Source organism: Saccopteryx bilineata, chromosome 1 (genome assembly GCF_036850765.1).
Source record: "Saccopteryx bilineata isolate mSacBil1 chromosome 1, mSacBil1_pri_phased_curated, whole genome shotgun sequence".
In the NCBI taxonomy this organism is placed as follows: domain Eukaryota; kingdom Metazoa; phylum Chordata; class Mammalia; order Chiroptera; family Emballonuridae; genus Saccopteryx; species Saccopteryx bilineata.
Window position 1 is genome coordinate 46,656,094 of NC_089490.1, and position 20,464 is coordinate 46,676,557.

Sequence of the window (20,464 nt, forward strand, 5' to 3'; positions counted from 1 at the left end):
AAAGGAATCAGCCAGTGAATGCATATATAAGTGGAACAACAAATCTCTCTCTCTCTCTCTTTAAAATCAATAAGTAAAACTTAAAAAAATAAAAATAACACCAAAGAATGTTATAAAATCTTTGTGCAAAGCCTGAAATAATGTGAACTCTCTTAAGTTTAAAAAAACAAACAGCTGGAAAATTAAGTGAATTATAAATATAAACATGTTTATACTACTACCATCTCTTGGTGCCACTTATCTGGTAAACAAATATATCTTCACCCTTATTTGTGATATAGGCTGTCATTCCTGTGAATGAGATCCTCTGATTTGGGTGACTATGATGCAGCTTCTTTGATAATCACTGCTACTACAACTGAAAACCTGCTTAATATCCTCCAACACAGAGGACAGTGCTTTGGGAAATTCCCATGAAAAGGAGAACTTGGGAACAGAAGTACTAAACAATAAAACACCATGATGAGATGAAAGCCAAACAAGGACATGTTATGCCTGGCTGTTAATGAGAGACAGCACTTGGACAGGTTAGAGACAATAGATACATATGAGAATGATAAAACAAAAATAACACTCCCTCAAGAAACAAGGGACTCAGCAAGTAAGTCCAAACAATTTACAACACTCTGCTTAATCGAAGAAGTTTCCTTTATATACCTTACAGGTAAGATGAGACCACCGCAACTGTTCCACACTTCTAAAAGCAACCGGATAACTGTATTTCTTAATTTGTATCCTGTAAATCTTAGCAAAGCCACAAGAACTCAATGGGAGCCATAAAAAATTATATAAAATAAGTAATCATGTAGAATCAAACAGCTTCCTTATACCCTAGAAGAGGGCAGGAGAGAATATCATGAGAGGTCTGACAAAGAGCAAACCTGGTCGGTAGACTCTGTGAAAAGTTACCTCGGAATGTGAGGTGGCTGTCAGCATTATCAGGGCACAGTGACAAACGGAACTCCACCTGGCTCGTAAACATTCGGTATGGTTCCTTGGTGCCCAGTGTGGTGAGGTCATCAATCAAGACTCCTATGTAGCCTTCAATATCTTCAATACTGAAAAGGTAAGTTACATTTAAAGGATTTTGAGAAGAAGCCAAAAGTAAGCTTCATTCAAAATGAGGAGGTAGGGAGTCTATAAGTAATGTCTCTCTGAAATGATCTTGTTTTCCTGTAAAAAGTGAAAAATGCTTACCTGAGAGGCACACTTCTACCCATACTTATAGAAGCCTCTGGGATTAACTTTTTCCATTTGTAACTTGAAAACTCAATGGATTTTATTTCTATAAGAAAACTTCATCCAAGAAGCTCTTTCATGCCTTTGTTGGGAAACACAGGCAGCTTCCTTATACCCTGGAAGAGGGCAGGAGAGAATGTCATGAGAGGTCTGACAAAGAGCAAACCTGGTCGGTAGACTCTGAAAAGTTACCTCGGAATGTGAGGTGGCTGTCAGCATTATCAGGGCACAGTGACAAACGGAACTCCACCTGGCTCGTAAACATTCGGTATGGTTCCTTGGTGCCCAGTGTGGTGAGGTCATCAATCAAGACTCCTATGTAGCCTTCTGTTCGGCTGACGATGAAAGGAGGCTTGTGTCTGACCCGAAGACTTGCGTTGATTCCAGCTATCACACCCTACAAGAGGACTGAAATGTTTAAAAGGCCATCATGAAGTGAACAAAGAGCTCTGCTATTCAGAGCACTACCTAGAAAACTCATCATGGGGCAGGAAGAAAAGAGGCACTACCCAGAAAGAATAGAATAGAGGTATGCTATAATTCATTGTTTTCCAAATACAGTAAATTCTGGAAAGGCCTCGAGAGAATCTTTTTTTAAACATCCACCTGTAAAACTTTTATAGTTTTTTCCCACTTACAAGTAAAAATAATATAACTTCCCACTTAAAAGGAATAATACATGATCATTTTTTCTCCCTTTCTTTCTTTCCTTCCTTGTTCCTTCCTTTCTTCCTTTTTTTGTTTTTGTTTTTTGTTTTAAGCAAGAAAGAGACAGAGAAAGGGGCACACAGGGACAGATACACAGGAAAGGAGAGAGATATGAGAAGCATCAGCCCATAGTTGCCTCATTTGAGTTGTTCCTTGATTGCTTTCTCATATGTGCCTTCACTGAGGTGCTCCAGCTAAGCCAGTGACCCCTTGCTCCAGCCACGGACCTTGGCCTTCAAGCCAGCAAACATGGGTTCATGTCTATGATCCCACGCTCAAGCCAGCGACCCCACCCTCAAGTCAGCGACCCCACCCTCAAGCCAGCGACCCCACCCTCAAGCCAGCGACCCCACGCTCAAGCCGGCGACCCCACGCTCAAGCTGGCGACCCCACGCTCAAGCCGGTGACCCCACACTCAAGCAGGAGGAGCCTGCACTCAGCCAGCAACCTCAGGGTTTCATACCTGGGTCCTCAGCATCCCAGGTTGACATACTATCCACTGCGCTACCAATGGTCAGGCATGATATGATCATTTTCAATAAAATTATTTTGAAAGAGTCATAAAGCCACAAGTGTTTCTTGATTTACTTATTAAAATTTATTTTTTAAAGTTTGCTGATTTTAGATAGAGGAAGAGAGAAACATTAGTTGTTTGTTTTGCTGACTTATGCATTCATTGGTTGACTCTTGCATGTGCCCTGACTGGAGATTGAACCCACAACCTTCCCATGTGGGGACCACCCTCTAACCAACTGAGCTACAAGTATTTCTTTTTTAATCCTGTTGTATACAGTAGCCATCATCCTATACCCTGAAACAGAAATGTCTTCTATTAGTTAGGAATTATATCTAAGATCTCCATAATTATCATAACAAATGTTAAAAGGAGGAATGCCAGTTCAATAGCCCCTTTCTGTTTACATTGGCATCTGAACACTTACTTGAGCTGCAGCTTCCTCATAGCCAGTAGTGCCATTTATCTGTCCGGCGAAGAAGAGCCGTTGCACCAACTGAGTCTCAAGAGAAGGACTGATCTGACGTGGATCTAAGTAATCATACTGAACACTATAGCCTGACCAATGAATAAATGGTACAAAATAAGCAAAAATATAGCGGAATTTGCATCAAGGTAGAGATGCAAAGGTTATCGTTTCATTAAATGCTCTCTAAAAATAAAGACTATTTGAAATGTGCAGACGTGTGGCTTCGCTTTCTGAGACTCAAAGCAAGCATGACTGGAGCTAGGCTCTCACTGTCTGCTGAGGTGATGCTGAGCTAATTCTGAAAAGTGGCTGTGCTTCTCTTTACCTGGCTCGATCATTTTAGCTTTCTCCAAGCCTCTGATGCATGTGATCATCTTCTCTTGTAATTCAGCTGGTAATGTCACAGATAACCCTTGGGGGTAGACGAGGTCAGAATCTATCCCTTCCGGTTCCAACCAAACATGATGTAGACGGTTTGGGAAACGCAAAACCTTTGATTCAATGGAGGGACAGTATCTAGAACAGGATAATTAAATTTAAAAATGGAGTGAAACAAACAAAAAAGGATTGGCAACATTCCTTAAAGTAACTGAGCCGTGATAGTTTGTCCTTACTGGGGTCCCCTCGCAGTTTCCTTAACGTGACTATTAAGGTGAAGGTTCTCAAGGATAATCTCATCCACTCTAGGGTTGGTGTGAGTCAGGTAACATGGCAGCTGAATTCTGGCTAAAACACATGAATTAGTTATAACATTTTTGCTTCTCAACTAGCATGCCTCTTATTCAAATAAACTGCACACTTACTTTTGTAGACATTAAATCTATGCATAATGCCAAGCACTACTTATGGAATAGTCTTGCCAAAAACAACCCAAAAGATGAACCTAAATTTAAGCAAGGCTCTAGATCTATTAGTTTAGAGGAAACACATAAAATGGAGAAACAGTTCAAGGCACCAGCAGTGGGATCAAATCAGACAAATTGAGGATACTGGATCTAGAGCATAAATGAATATTTCTTCCACATACATATGTCAAAAAAAAATAAACGAAGGGGCAAGGGAGACTATTATATGGCTTAACATCCAATGCAATGCATAAACCCTGTTTGGTTCCTGGTTCAAAAATAAACTGTAAAGAAACATTTAAAATAAACTGTAAACATTTTAAGTAAATACTTTAAAACAACAATTAAAAACAACTAAGGAAAACTGAACACTGAGTATTTAGATGATGTTAAAAAATTATCTTGCCTGACCAGGCAGTGGCGCAGTGAATAGAGCATCGGACTGGGATGCGGAGGACCCAGGTTCAAGACCCCGAAATCGCCAGCTTGAGCACAGGCTCATCTGGTTTGAGCAAAACTCACCAGCTTGGACCCAAGGTCGCCGGCTTGAGCAAAGAGTTACTCGGTCTGCTGTAGCCCCCTGGTCAAGGCACATATGAGAAAGCAATCAATGAACAACTAAGGTGTAGCATCGAAAAATGATGATTGATGCTTCTCATCTCTCTCTGTTCCTGTCTGTCTGTCCTTATCTATCCCTCTCTCTGACTCTCTCTCTGTCTCTGTAAAAGAAAAAAAAAAAAAGAAATTCTCCTTTGCCTGGCCATGTGGTGAGGCAGTGTATAGAGCGTCGGACTGGGACACAGTGGACCCAAGTTTGAAACCCTGAGGTTGCCAGCTTGAGCAAAGGTTCATCTGGTTTGAGCACAGGCTCACCAGCTTGAGCACAGGGTTATTGGCTTCAGTCCAGGTTGCTGGCAAGGTGTCATTGGCTCTCCTGCAGCCCTCCAGTCAAGGCACATATGAAAAGCAATCAATGAACAGCTAAGGTGCCACACCAAAGAGTTGATGTTTCTCATCTCTCTCCCTTCCTGTCTGTCTGTACCTATCTGTCCCTCTCTCTGTCTCTCTCACACATAAAATATTATCTTTTGCCTGGCCTGTGGTAGTGCAGTGGATAGATCATCAACCCAGAATGCTCAGGGGTCCAGTTTGAAACCCTTGGCTGCCGGGTCAAAGCACACACAAAAGCAAACAATGAACAGTTTAAGTGAAGCAACTATGAGTTAATACTTCTTGCTACCCTGCCTCATCTGTCTGTAAAATCAATAAATAAAATCCTTTAAAAAATAAAGAAATTATATTTTGTTGGGTGTAGATAAAAATATTGTGGTTAATTTTTACAAGTTTTTATCTGTTGAAGACTTATACCAAAGGATTTATAAGTGAAATAATGTGATCTGGGATTGTTGATACACTCAGCCAGGAGAGTGCTCTCCCTCTTAGGAGCAAGGCCACGCCTTTCCTGCGCCCCTCCCCCTGCCGCAGGTGCATTACCTTCATTACCTTCATCCTCCTCTCTCCTAAGGCCCAAGGGCCCCTTGTTTGCCTCTGTAGCTTGTTTCCTGGGCCAATTTCTTTTATGACTCACTTCTCCTACCTCTGTGACTTTCTTTATTTAAATTTTTAATTGATTGTGTTGACTTGGTTTCAACTATTTCTGTGACTTTCCAAATAAACTTTCTCATAGTTTGAAAGAAAAAAATCAGCAAGAAGCAAGTGTTCAGGAAAGCTAAATCAAGACTGCCCAAAAATATTATTTGGTTAAGCTGAGTGATGAACACATGGATTCATTATACTATTTTTCTACTTTCTGTAAAATTAAAGGTTTGTGAAAAAAGTTTTTTGTTGCTTATTTTAGTGAGAAACAGAAAGAGGCACAGAGAGACAGGAAGGGAGAGAGACGAGAAACATCAACTCATAGTTGTGGCACCTTACTTATTCATTGATTGCTTCTCATATGTACCTTGACCCAGAGGCTACTGCTGAGACAGTGACTCCTTGCTCAAGCCAGCGACCTTGGGCTCAAGCCAAGGACCTTGGGGTCATTTCTATGAACCCATGCTCAAGGCAGCAATTCCACACTTAAGCTGGATGAGCCGTCCTCAAACCAGGGACCTTGGGTTTGGAACCTAGTTCTCCACATTCCCAGCAAACGCTTTATCCATGGTGCCACTGCCTGGCCAGCGTATAATAAAAGTTTAAAATATACATACCAAGAAAGTTTCATCACAATTTACATTTTTCCACAGCAAATATATAAAAATGACTTCAAAAAAACAGGGTAGGCCCTGGCCAGTTGGCTCAGCGGTAGAGCGTCGGCCTGGCGTGCGGGGAACCAGGTTCGATTCCCGGCCAGGGCACATGGGAAGGGTGCCCATTTGCTTCTCCACCTTCCCCCCTCCTTCCTCTCTGTCTCTCCCTTCCCCTCCCGCAGCCAGGGCTCCATTGGAGCAGGGATGGCCCGGGCGCTGGGGATGGCTCCTTGGCCTCTGCCCCAGGTGCTAGAGTGGCTCTGGTCGCGGCAGAGCAATGCCCTGGAGGGGCAGAGCATCGCCCCCTGGTGGGCGGAGCGTAGCCCCTGGTGGGCGTGCCGGGTGGATCCTGGTCGGGCGCATGCGGGAGTCTGTCTGACTGTCTCTCCCCGTTTCCAGCTTCAGAAAAATATATAAAAAACAAAACAAAACAGAAAAACTGAAGGATTCTCCTGCTCTGGAGGACCCTTCTTGAAAAACAAACAAACAAACAAAAAAACAGGATATTTGAAGCCACTCATTAGGATAATACTCTCAAGCTAGGACCATCAATTATTAGTCCTCAATTCTAAAAACACTCATACTTTTTTTTTAATATTTAAAAAATACAAAAAAAGTAACCTATGCTCTTAAAAAATATACCATGAAAGACTGAAGAACTGATTTAAAGAAAAACGATAATTAAATGCTATATATGACCCTAGTGTGGATTTAAAAAAAAGGATGCTATAAAGGACAATTTTGGGACAATCAGCAAAATTGGACTATGGACTTTATATTATATACCACTCTTGTATCAATGTTAAATTCTCCAATTTTCATCACTGCATCGAGGTTATAGAGAAGGATGTTTCTGTGCTTAGTTGAGATACAGAGTGAAGTATTTAGAGGTAAAGGGTCATGATCTTTGCAACTTGCTCTCAAATGTTTCAGATGAAAGAGAGTAAGAATAAATGTGCATACCGCTATTTTATACTATAGGTATTATATATGCCTCGAGAAAGATATAAATATGACAAATATTAAGTGGGTGAATCTCTGTGGTTTACATGAGATTGGTTTAATTGCCTCGTAACTTTTCTGTATGTCTGAGATTGTTTCAAGTTTAAATAGGTCAAGTTATTGAGGTAATGAAATTTAAGAACATATGTAGACAACTGAAAACTGGAGGAAGACAACACCAAGCCCACACTCAACCAGCTCTACAAACAATACACCCAAACACACAGACATAATAAGAAAACAGAGAAGTGCAATCTAAATGAAACCCCAAGAGAAACCTCCAGGAAATGAAATGAATGATATGGAAATAACCAAACTTCTGGATGCAGAGTTTAAAATAATGATTTTAAGTATGCTTAGGGATCTTAGAACAACAATGAATGGTCATTATGAACACCTAAATAAAGAAATAGCAAGTATAAAAAAGGACATTGAAATATTAAAAAAGAATCAGTCGGAGATGACAAATATATACAATATCAGAAATGAAGACCACAATGGAAGGTATTAAAAACAGGATGGATGAAGCTGAGGATCAAAACAGCAAGTTGGAGGACAAGTTGAACGAAGGCAGGGAAGCAGAGCAGAAAAAAGAAAAGAGACTCAAAAAGTCTGAGGAAACTCTTAGAGAGCTCTATGACAACACAAAGAGAAATAGCATCTGCATCATAGGGGATCCTGAAGAAGAAGAGAAAGAACAAGGGATAGAGACTTTGTTCAATCATATCATAGCTGAAAACTTCCCTAAATTATTCAGGAAAAACTCTCACATGTTCAAGAAGCACAGAGAACTCCATTAAAGAGAAATCCAAAGAAATCTACACCAAGACACATCACAATTAAAATACTAAAGCTAAGTGATAAAGAGAAAATATTAAAAGCTGCTAGAGAAAAAAAAGGCTATCACCTACAAAGAAGCCCCCATAAGGATGACATCTGACTTCTCAACAGAAACACTTCAGGTCAGAGGGAATAGCAAGAAATATTCAAAGTAATGCAGAACAAGAACCTACAACCAAGACTACTTTATCCAGCAAGGCTATCGTTTAAAATTGAAGGAGAAATAAAAAGCTTCCCACACAAAAAAAAAAACTCAAGGAATTCATTACAACCAAACCATTGCTGCAGGAAATGTTAAGGGGCCTGTTGTAAACAGATCAAAGTGGGAAAAGAATATAGCAAAAGAGGAATACAGCTTTAAAGAATAAAATGGCAATAAACAACTACATATCAATAATAATCTTAAATGTAAATGGATTAAATGATCCAATCAAAAGACATAGGGTAGCTGCATGGATAAGAAAACAGGGCCCATACATATGCTGTCTACAAGAGACACACCTTGAAACAAAAGATGCACATAGACTAAAGGTAAAAGGATGGAAAAAAAAATATTTCATGCAAAGGGAATGAAAAAAAAGCTGAGGTAGCAATATTTATATCAAACAAAATGAACTTTAAAACAAAGACTATATATAGTAAGAGATAAAGAAGGCCACTACATAATGATAAAGGGAGCAATCCAACAGGAAGATATAATCATTATAAATATCTATGCACCTAATATAAGAGCACCTAAATATATAAAGCAGACTTTAAAGGATTTAAAGGGCGAGATCAATAGCAATACTACAATAGTAGAGGATTTCAATACCCCACTAACATCACTAGATAGATCCTCAAGAAAAAAATTAACAAAGAAACAGCAGACTTAAAGGACACACTAGATCAACTGGATTTAATAGATATCTTCAGAACATTTCACCCCAAAGCAGCAGAATATACATTCTTTTCAAGTGCTCATGGTACATTCTCTAGGATAGACCACATGTTAGGGCACAAAAGTGCTCTCAATAAATTTAGAAAGACTGTGAACAATGCTGCAATGAACATGGGGCTGCATGTGTCTTTACGAGTCAATGTTTCTGAGTTTTTGGGGTATATACCCAGTAGAGGGATTGCTGGGTCATAAGGTAGTTCTATTTTCAGTTTTTTGAGGAACCACCATACTTTCTTCCATGGAAACAACCAAAAAACCCATCAATAGATGACTGGATAAAGAAGATGTGGCACATATACACTATGGAATACTACTCAGCCATAAGAAATGATGACATCGGATCATTTATAGCAAAATGGTGGGATCTTGACAACATTATACGGAGTGAAATAAGTAAATCAGAAAAAACCAGGAACTGCATTATTCCATATGTAGATGAGACATAAAAGTGAGACCAAGAGACATTGATAAGAATGTGGTGGTTATGGGGGGAGGGGGGAGAGGGAGAGGGAAGGGGGAGGGGGAGGGGCACAAAGAGAACTAGATAGAGGGTGACAGGACAATCTGACTTTGGGTGATGGGTATGCAACATAATTGAACGATAAGATAACCTGGACATGTTATCTTTGAATATATGTATCTTGATTTACTGATGTCACCCCATTAAAAATAAATACAATAAAAAAAAATTTAGAAAGACTGAAATCGTATCAAGCACTTTCTCTGATAACAATGGCATGAAACTAGAAATCAACCACAACAGAAAAACTCAAAAATTCTCAAACACATGGAAACTAAATAGCAGGTTGTTAAATAACGAATGGATTAACAGTGAGATCAAAGAAGAAATAAAAAATTTCCTAGAAACAAATGATAATGAGCATACAACAACTCAAAATTTGTGGGACACAGCAAAAGTAGTCCTGAGAAGGAAGTTCATAGCACTACAGGCATACTTTAAGAAGCTAGAAAAAGCTCAAACAACTTAACTCTGCATCTAAAAAAACTAGAAAAAGAACAGCAAAGTAAATCCCAGAACTAGTAGAAGGAAGGAAATAATAAATATCAGAGCAGACATAAATGACATAGAGGCTTAATAAACAATACAGAGGATCAATGAAACCAGGAGCTGGTTCTTTGAAAAGGTAAACAAGAATGTTTAACTAAACTCACCAAGAAAAAAAGAGAGAGGACTCAAATAAATAAAATTAGAAATGAGAGTGGAGAAATAACAACTGACACAACAGAAATACAAAATATTGTAAGGAAATAGTATGAAGAACTGTATGCCAAAACACTAGACAACCCAGATGAAATGGAAAAATTCCTTGAAACATACAATCTTCCAAAAATCAATCTGGAAGAATCAGAAAACCTAAACAGACCTATTACAACAAATGGGATCGAAACAGTTATCAATAAACTCCCAACAAACAAAAGTCCTGGGACTGATGGCTTCACAAGTGAATTCTACCAAATATTCAAAGAAGTACTAACTCCTATCCTTCTCAAGCTATTTCAAATAATTCAAGAGGAAGGAAGACTTCCAAGCTCCTTTTATGAGGCGAGCATAATTCTGATTCCAAAACCAGGCAAAGACAACACAATGAAAGAAAATTATAGGCCAATATCCCTGATGAATATAGATGCTAAAATCCTCAACAAAATATTAGCAAACCGGATCCAGCAATATATGACAAAAATCATAACCATGATCAAGTGGGATTATTTCTGGAAGGCAAAGCTGGTACAATATTCACAAATCAATCAATGTGATTCATGACATAAACAAAAGGAAGAAGAAAAATCACATGATAATTTCAATAGATGCAGAAAAAGCATTTAATAATATCCAGCATCCATTCATAATCAAAACTCTCAGCAAAGTGGGAACACAGGGACCATACCTCAATATGATAAAGAAAATCTATGACAAACCCACAGCCAATATCACACTCAATGGGCAAAAATTAAAAGCAATCCCTTAAGATCAGGAACAAGGCAGGGGTGCCCCCCTTTCACCACTCTTATTCAACATAGTCCTGGAATTCTTAGCCACAGCAATCACACAAGAAGAAGAAATAAAAGGTATCTAAATTGGAAAAGAAGAAGTAAAACTATCATTATTTGCAGATGATGTGATATTGTATATAGAAAATCCTAAAGTCTCAGTCAAAAAACTACTGGATCTGATAAATGAATTCAGCAAGGTGGCAGGATATAAACTTAATACTCAGAAATCAGAGGCATTTTTATACACCAAAAATGAACTGTCAGAAAGAGAAATTAAGGAAACAATCCCTTTCACTATTGCAACCAAAAAAAATAAAGTTCCTAGGAATAAATTTAACCAAGGAAATTAAAGACCTGTACTTGGAAAATTACAAAACATTGACAAAAGAAATCAAGGAAGATATAAACAAGAAGAAGCATATACTGTGCTCATGGTTAAGAAGAATAAACATCATTAAAATGTCTATATTACCCAAAGCAATTTATAAATTCAATGTAATACCAATTAAAATACCAATGACATACTTCAAAGATATAGAACACATATTCCAAAAATTTATATGGAACCAAAAAAGAACACGAATAGCCTCAGCAATCTTGAAAAGGAAGAATAAAGTGGGAGGTATCACACTTCCGGATGTCAAGTTATACTACAAGGCCACTGTACTCAAAACAGCCTGGTACTGGCATAAGAATAGGCATATAGATCAATGGAACAGAACAGAGAACCCAGAAATAAACCCACAGCTTTATGGACAACTGATATTTGACAAAGGAGGTAAGAGCATAAAATGGAGTAAAGACAGCCTCTTTAAGAAATGTGGTTGGGAAAATTGGACATCTACCTGCAAAAAAAGTGAAACTAGACCAACTTATACCATTCACAAAAATAAACTCAAAATGGATAAAAGACTTAAATGTAAGCCGTGAAACCATATGCATCTTAGAAGAAAACATAGGCAGTAAGTTCTCTGACATCTCTCGCAGCAATATATTTGCCGATTTATCTCCACGGGCAAGTGAAATAAAAGACAGGATAAAGAAATGGGACTATATCAAACTAAAAAGCTTTTGCGCAGCTAAAGATAATAAGAACAGAATAAAAAGGCAAACTTTTCCCAACCAGGGCACATAGGAGAGGCGCCCATTTGCTTCTCCACCCCCACCCCCTCCTTCCTCTCTGTCTCTCTCTTCCCCTCCCGCAGCCAAGGCTCCATTGGAGCAAAGATGGCCCAGGCGCTGGGGATGGCTCCTTGGCCTCTGCCCCAGGCGCTAGAGTGGCTCTGGTCACCGCGGCAGAGCAACGCCTGGGAGGGGCAGGGCATTGCCCCCTGGTGGGCAGAGCATTGCCCCTGGTGGGCATGCTGGGTGGATCTTGGTTGGGCGCATGCGGGAGTCTGACTGTCTCTCCCCGTTTCCAGCTTCAGAAAAATACAAAAAAAAAAAAAAAGGCAAACTACACAATGGGAGAACATATTCAACAATATGTCTGATAAGGGGTTAATGACCAAAATTTATAAAGAACTTTTAAAACTCAACATCAGGAATACAAACAATCCAATCAAAAATGGGCAAAAAAAATGAATAGACACTTCTCCAAAGAGGACATACAGATGGCCAATAGGCATATGAAAAAATGCTCGCCCTGGCCGGTTGGCTCAGCGGTAGAGCGTCGGCCTAGCGTGCGGAGGACCCGGGCTCGATTCCGGCCAGGGCACACAGGAGAAGCGCCCATTTGCTTCTCCACTCCTCCGCCGCGCTTTCCTCTCTGTCTCTCTCCTCCCCTCCCGCAGCCGAGGCTCCATTGGAGCAAAGATGGCCCGGGCGCTGGGGATGGCTCTGTGGCCTCTGCCTCAGGCGCTAGAGTGGCTCTGGTCGCAACATGGTGACGCCCAGGATGGGCAGAGCATCGCCCCCTGGTGGGCAGAGCGTCGCCCCTGGTGGGCGTGCCGGGTGGATCCCGGTCGGGCGCATGCGGGAGTCTGTCTGACTGTCTCTCCCTGTTTCCAGCTTCAGAAAAATGAAAAAAAAAAAAAAAAATGCTCAACATCACTAATTATTAGAGAAATGCAAATTAAAACCACAATGAGATATCACCTCACACCAGTCAGAATGACACTCATCAACAAAACAACACAGAATAAGTGCTGGCGAGGATGTGGAGAAAAGGGAACTCTCCTGCACTGCTGGTGGGAATGCAGGCTGGTGCAGCCACTGTGGAAAACAGTATGGAAATTTCTCAAAACATTAAAAATGGAACTGCCTTTTGACCCAGCTATCCTACTTTTAGGAATATACCCTAAAAACACCATAGCACTGTTTGAAAAGAAGAAATGCACCCCCATGTTTATGGCAGCTTTGTTCACAATAGCGAAGATCTGGAAACAGCCCAAGTGGTCGTCAGTGGACGAGTGGATTAAAATGCTTTGGTACAGCCTGACCTGTGGTGGCGCAGTGGATAAAGCGTCGACCTGGGAAAGCTGAGGTTGCTGGTTCGAAACCCTGGGCTTGCCTGGTCAAGGCACATATGAGAGTTGATGCTTCCAGCTCCTCCCCACCTTCTCTCTCTGTCTCTCTCTCTCCTCTCTCTCTCCCTCTCTGTCTCTCTCTCTCCCTTCTCTCTCCTCTCTAAAATGAATAAATAAAATTAAAAAAAAAAAAAGCTTTGGTATAGGCCCTGGCCTGTTGGCTCAGTGGTAGAGCATCGGCCTGGTGTGCAGGAGCCCGGGTTTGATTCCCAGTCATGGCACACAGGAGAAGCACCCATCTGCTTCTCCACCCCTCCCCCTCTCCTTCCTCTCTCTCTCTCTCTCTCTTCCCCTCCCACAGCCAAGGCTCCATTGGAGCAAAGTTTGCCCGGGCGCTGAGGATGGCTCCATGGCCTCTGCCTCAGGCACTAGAATGGCTCTGATTGTGGCAGAGCGACACCCCCTGGTGGGCATGCCGGGTGGATCCTGGCCGGCGCATGCAGGAGTCTGTCTGACTGCCTCCCCATTTCCAATTTCGGAAAAATACAAAAACAAAAACAAACAAACAAAAAATCTTTGGTACATACATACTATGGAATACTACTCAGCCATAAGAAATGATGACATCGGGTCATTTACAATAACATAGATGGAACTTGATAACATTATACTGAGTGAAATAAGTAAATAAGAAAAAACTAAGAACTATATGATTTCATACATAGATGGGACATAAAAACGAAACTCAGAGACATGGACAAGAGTGTGATGGTCACGGGGGGAGGGGTGGTAGGGGAGGGGCACAAAGAAAACCAGATAGAAGGTGACGGAAGACAATTTGACTTTGGCTGAGGTGTATGCAATATAATCAAATGTCAAAGTAATCTGGAGATGTTTTCTCTGAACATATGTACCCTGATTTATCAATGTCACCCCATTAAAATTAATTTAAAAAAAAAGAACATATGTAAAAATGACTCAATTGGCCAAATTAGCTAATCCTTTTAAAAACCATTTTTTCCCACTATAAGTAATAGCTATGTAAAGTGAATTGCTACCAAAAAAGAGAGATAAAAACAGAGAGAGAGAGGAAGGAAGGTAAGAAGGGATGGAGGGAGGGAGAGAGGAAGGAAGGATGGAAGGAAGGAAGAAGGAAGGTAAGAAGGAAGAGGTATACTACATTCTGCTGTGAACAGACAATATTTAGCTGTAAAGCCAGATTTTCCTAAATTATCTTACCTTAACCCACAGTTTCATTAATAAAGCTGAATGGCATGGATGGATGATCTAGTGTCTGCTTGTTTAGAATGCTAAAATTAATGGGTGCTTTGGCAATTTGGGGTGGAGTCCCAGTCTTCACTCCTCCCACCACAAACCTCAACTTCTCTAGAGTCTGAGCCAGCCCTATGGAAGGCTGATCCCCTAAACGTCCTGCTGGATGCATCTCCAATCCAATTACAATCACGCCTCTCAGAAATGTCCCGGTAGTCAGAATCACGCTGTCCGCAAATACTTTGCTTCCATCCGCTAAGAGATAGGATAGAGTGTAAATATTGTGTTCTGTTTGTTTCCATGGATAAATTGGAATGTGACTATTTTACATTAGAACCAAAGAAAAACTTTCTCTTTAGAAGCTTGAGAAATAACTTAAATGAATAAGAAGGGTATATGTTACCAATCTCTAGAATCCAAGAAAGCTGGAAGAACATAGTGTTCTACCATCAATTCACATGTTCCTAAAATTATACCAGGACTGAAAATGATTAAATCAGTTGACTTTTAAAATTAATTATTGTTAGAGTTCTGATTATATCTGACAGATGACCTCACATGATTCTTTCTGCCTCCTGAAACTTCAAGAAAATAAAATAAACAGGGTAAAAACTATATAAAACCACAAGGACAATGTATGGGAGAGAATTTGTCAAAATATGAGACATTCCAAAATATTTTTGGAAGATTGTATGTTGTTGGAAGAGTGATAACTGATCTAGCAATGGGGAGAAGACTATAAATCAAGAATCTGAAGAGAATACACCAATGAGGATAGACTGGTTCGCCCGACAAAAGGCCCCAAAACTGAGAACTGAGAATGAGAACTGAAGAATATAGAAATGAAGTTTGAGGCCAAAATTAAGAGAAATAATTGAAATCTACACATAAAGGTTATATCTGCAGACAGATTTCCTTACAGGAAGAAAAATTTAGGTTTATTCTTCAGGTACTGGAGAGTTACTGTTTAATAGATAGAGTTTCAATTTAGGATGATTAGATAATTCTATAAATAGATAGTGGTGGCAAGTTGTACAATACTGTGGATGTACTAAATGGAACTGAATTTTACACTTAAAAATGGCAAAAATGGCCCTGGCCGGTTGGCTCAGTGATGGAGCGTCGGCCTGGCGTGTGGGGGACCCGGGTTCGATTCCCGGCCAGGGCACATAGGAGAAGCGCCCATTTGCTTCTCCACCTCCCCCCTCCTTCCTCTCTCTCTCTCTCTTCCCCTCCCGCAGCCAGGGCTCCATTGGAGCAAAGATGGCCCAGGCGCTGGGGATGGCTCCTTGGCCTCTGCCCCAGGCGCTAGAGTGGCTCTGGTCACCGCCGCAGAGTGACGCCCCGGAGGGGCAGAGCATCGCCCCCTGGTGGGCGGAGCGTCGCCCCTGGTGGGCGTGCCGGGTGGATCCCAGTCGGGCGCATGCGGGAGTCTGTCTGACTGTCTGTCTCTCCCAGTTTCCAGCTTCAGAGAAATACAAAAAAAAAAAAAAAAAAAAGGCAAAAATGGGCCCTGGCCCGTTGGCTCAGTGATAGAGCATCGGCCCAGTGTGCAGATGTCCTGGGTTCAATCCCTGGTCAGTGCACTAATGAAAAGTGACCCTCTGCTTCTTTTCCCTCCTTCTTCTTCTCTCTCTCCTCCCCTCTTACAGCCAGGGATTTGGTTGGTCCAAGCGTCAGCCCCGGGCACTGAGGAAGGCTCAGCTGGTTTGAGAATCGGCTCCAGACAGGGGTTTCTGGGGGGATACTGATGGGGCCACATGCGGAGTCTGTCTTACTATTTCCCCTCCTCTCACTTAAAAATATAAGTGGCTAAAATAGCAAATTCTATGTTGTGTACATATTAGTACAAAAAAATTGTATTATTGAACCTATTAAATATGGACAGGGTAAAAAATAGCATATAAATACAGTGCGTCCGTAAAGTCATGGTGTACTTTTGACCGGTCACAGGAAAGCAACAAAAGACGATAGAAATGTGAAATCTGCACCAAATAAAAGGAACACCCTCCAGTTTCTGTAGGATGATGTGGCAGCATGTGCGCATGCGCAGATGATGACATAACACTGTATATAGCGGAGCAGCCTACGGCCATGCCAGTTGAGATGTGGACGGTACAAAGGAAAGTTCAGTGTGTTCTGTGGCTCGTTAAATTAGAATCTGTGACCAAAGTGCAACGTGAATATCAGCGCGGTTATAAGGAAGCACCACCACATAGGAATAACATTACTCGGTGGGATAAGCAGTTGAAGGAAACTGGCAGTTTGGTGGAGAAACCCCGTTCTGGTAGGCCATCAGTCAGTGACGAGTCTGTAGAGGCTATACGGGATAGCTACCTAAGGAGCCCTAAAAAATCTGTGCGTGAGCCCACATCGAACTGCACTGAATAGGGATGAAACTGGGAGAGTTTTCCTTTTATTTGGTGCAGATTTCACATTTCTATCGTCTTTTGTTGCTTTCCTGTGACTGGTCAAAAGTGCACCATGACTTTACGGACACACTGTATATGAAATTAAGTAACAAAATTATAAAGAATTTAAAGGTGTAAAAGTCTACACTAATAAAAACAATGAAATGATTAAACCTGAAGAGGAGATGAGGCAGGACAAAAGGAAATGAAAATAAAACTAATGTAGTAACTGTTTGTAGAAGGAAGTCAGTAAACATTGGCAGAAGAAAGATGAAACACATTATATAAAATCATACTTAGGTAATCACCAGAACAAAAACACAAGCTTTTTAAAAGCAAGTAAACAAACAAAAAACACATAGTTCCTGAATGCAAAGCAAACACTAAGTGGTTAAAAGAAATCACAAAACAGTGTGCATAATATGCTGCCATGTGAAACACATGAAGATACATATACATGTACAGATAGAAAGACTATACAAGAATCTAGGAATGCTCCTGAAGAAGAAAACTGATTGCCTGGGGGTAGGAGCAGGTATGAGCCTTGACCAGGCAAGCCCAGAGTTTTGAACCAGCAACCTCAGTGTTTCAGGTCAATACTTTATCCACTGCACCAACAGAGGCCAGGCCCAATCAGTGTCTCAGTACCTCATATAAAAAAATCTGAACAGGTAACCAAAGTTCTCTAGACACTTGAGAAAGTCGTGTACATGAAGGTAAGCAACCCAAATAAATAAACAGAATAAAGAAATCTCGAGAAAACAATGCATAGATCTGAAGTAAACTTTTAAAAAATCGATTTTTAAAATCCTTGTAGACTATAGAAAAGGCCGGACCTGTGGTGGCGCAGTGGATAAAGTGTCAACCTGGAACACTGAGGTCGCTAATTCGAAACCCTGGGCTTGCCTGGTCAAGGTACATATAGGAGTTGATGCTTCCTGCTCCTCCCCTTTTCTCTCTCCCTCTCTCTCTCTTCCCTCTCTAAAATGAATTTAAAAATGACTATAAAAGATATCAAAATCCAAAATCAAGAGGCAAAAAAAACCCATACGTAACACCAGAAAAAAAGAGACACTGTATTTAAATGAAAATATTAACTTTAAAAATCCATTACAAGACAATGGACAATAAAGTTAAGGAGATCTCCTAAGAAAGTAGGGCAAAATGACAAAATAGAAAAGTAGAAAAAAGGCCAATTCAGGAAGGGTAGGAGTTACAGAAAGTGAGCATGGATAAATCATAGACTAGAATACCCCAGAAATCAGGACACAATTTCTAATTTAAGGACAACACCCAGCACTGCACCAGAATGAATGAACAAAAACCACACTGAGGGACATAATTTTAAAATGTCAAAACACCAGCCCTGGCCAGGTAGCTCAGTTGGGTAGAGTGTCATCCCAATACACCCGGTTGCAGGTCCAATCCCTGGTCAGGGAACACACAAAATCAACTAATGAATGCATAAATGAGCAGAACAACAAATGGATGCCCTCTCTCTCTCTCTAGCTTTCTCTCCCTATTTTTCCTCTCCTCTCTAAAATCAATTAATCAATAAAAATTTTAAAAATAAACTCAGAACACCAGAGACACATACAAGATCCTAGATCTTTCAGAAAGGAAAAAAGCATATACAAAACAATTTCTTTTTAAATTTAAGTCAGTATGCACTGAGCTTCTTTTCAGCAAAACTGGAAGCTCGAAAATGGTGGAGCAATTCTCAGGAAAAATGATTTAAACTAGAATCCTATTCTCAATCAAACTAAGAGTCAAGTCTAAAAGGAAAATAATATATTTTTAAATATGCAAGGACTCAAAAACCTACATCCAATGCATCCTTTCGTAGAATGCTACTAGATGTGCTCCAGCAAAATGGAGTAGTGAGAAAGAGACAGACTGGGGTCCCAGGAAACAAGGGATGATGTAACACCACAAAGTAGTGACAGGAAGTCTCAAAAAGGCATCTGTGCAGAAGGTCTAGAGAGCAACTGTCCTGATTATAGCAGACGAGTTGGGCGGGATTGTGGAAGTTGATATTTCTAAAAAGGAAGCATCAAGGAAATAAAAACAATTAAAAAAAAAAACCTGAGAATGTATAGATGATTTGAGCCTTAAAAACATGATAGTTGTTTTTTTTCTGATAAAAAAGTAGACCAGGGCACTGGAAGATGGCAGCGGAGTAGGCGGATGCACAGACACCCAGCTCTCAACACCAAACTGGAATACAAATCAATTTAGAAAAAATCAGCATGAAAAACCAACACTGAACTGCAAGAACAGCTCTCAAAAACCAAGGAGCAAAGAGGAAGCCACAATAATCCTGGTAAGGAGTGCCTGAATCTCCTCTGCTTACAGGAAGGGAAGGAGGGGGGTGAGGCTGAGAGCCCAGAGAGGATTTCACCGAGGAAAAAGAGCAGAAACTACTGCTCACAGCCACTTACCTGGCGACCAGGGAGCAAGGTGGGTTGAAAAGACCAGCTTATCTCCCAAGTGGAAAAGACAGGGAGAGGGACAGACTGTGAGGGGCTAAGGTATGCAAGAAACAAAATAAAAAAGCTGACTCATTCGTGCTGGAGGCGGCCATAGCTGGGGGAGGGACTGAACCTTTCACAAAACAGAGCTGAAGTGCTTCCGGATCAGAGATCTCCGGACATCTATCCAGCTCCAATCAGCACAACAAGACACAGCTAAAAACAAGAAGTGGGGAGGAGGGGCAGTAACTCAGGTCTCCATGGAGATCTGAGATACACCTCCCCCTACTGAAGCTGAGAGAAAAAACCCTGCCCCTAGTGAGATTAGTTGGAGGAAGAGACCTTCAGCGTCTCAGGTTACACCCACAGCATTCCTGGATACAGTTTCAAGGAAGCCCCCTGCTGAGATCAGTTAACAAGACTATCACCTGTTAAGAAAACAAACAAATCAAGACTTCAAAGCTGCCCAAATCCGAAAGTGGATTACAAATAATAGCTGATACCAACCCACGAAGACCTAAAAATAACACAACTGAAAACTGGAGGCAGACAACACCAAGCCTAGACTCAATCAACTCTACAAATAAAAAAAAAAAGAAGAAGATGAGAAAACAAAGGAGTGCAATCCAAATGAAACCACAAGAGACACTTTCGAGAGATGAACTGAGTGATATGGAAATAATCAAACTTCCAGATGCGGAGTTCAAAATAATGATTGTAAGGATGCTTAGGGATCTTAGAACAACAATGGAGGGGGAGTTTGAAAACCTAAATAAAGAAATAGCAAGTATAAAAAAGAATCAGTTGGAGACGACAAATACAATATCAGAAATAAAGACCACAATGGAAGGAATTAAAAACAGGATAGATAGAGCAGAGGATCGAATCAGCGAGTTAGAAGACAACTGGAATGAAGGCATGAAAGCAGAGAAGAAAAGAGAAAAAAGACTCAAAAAGTCAGAGGAAACTCTTAGAGAGCTCTGTGACAACATGAAGAGAAATAACATCCGCATCATAGGG

The 20,464-nt window shown here is 40.7% G+C and overlaps 1 protein-coding gene across 1 annotated transcript in view; it reads right to left on the bottom strand.

The window, feature by feature from the left end:
- The window catches only part of LOC136319207 (protein MTO1 homolog, mitochondrial-like), a 41,290-nt gene that overhangs the window by 12,274 nt on the left and 8,552 nt on the right, over positions 1-20,464 (bottom strand). The window contains 9 exon segments of the mRNA XM_066252577.1: positions 910-1,058; positions 1,198-1,284; positions 1,286-1,355; positions 1,432-1,636; positions 2,889-3,019; positions 3,256-3,446; positions 3,545-3,656; positions 5,930-5,947; positions 14,536-14,817. Of these exon segments, the coding sequence (XP_066108674.1) occupies positions 910-1,058; positions 1,198-1,284; positions 1,286-1,355; positions 1,432-1,636; positions 2,889-3,019; positions 3,256-3,446; positions 3,545-3,656; positions 5,930-5,947; positions 14,536-14,817 (1,245 nt within the window).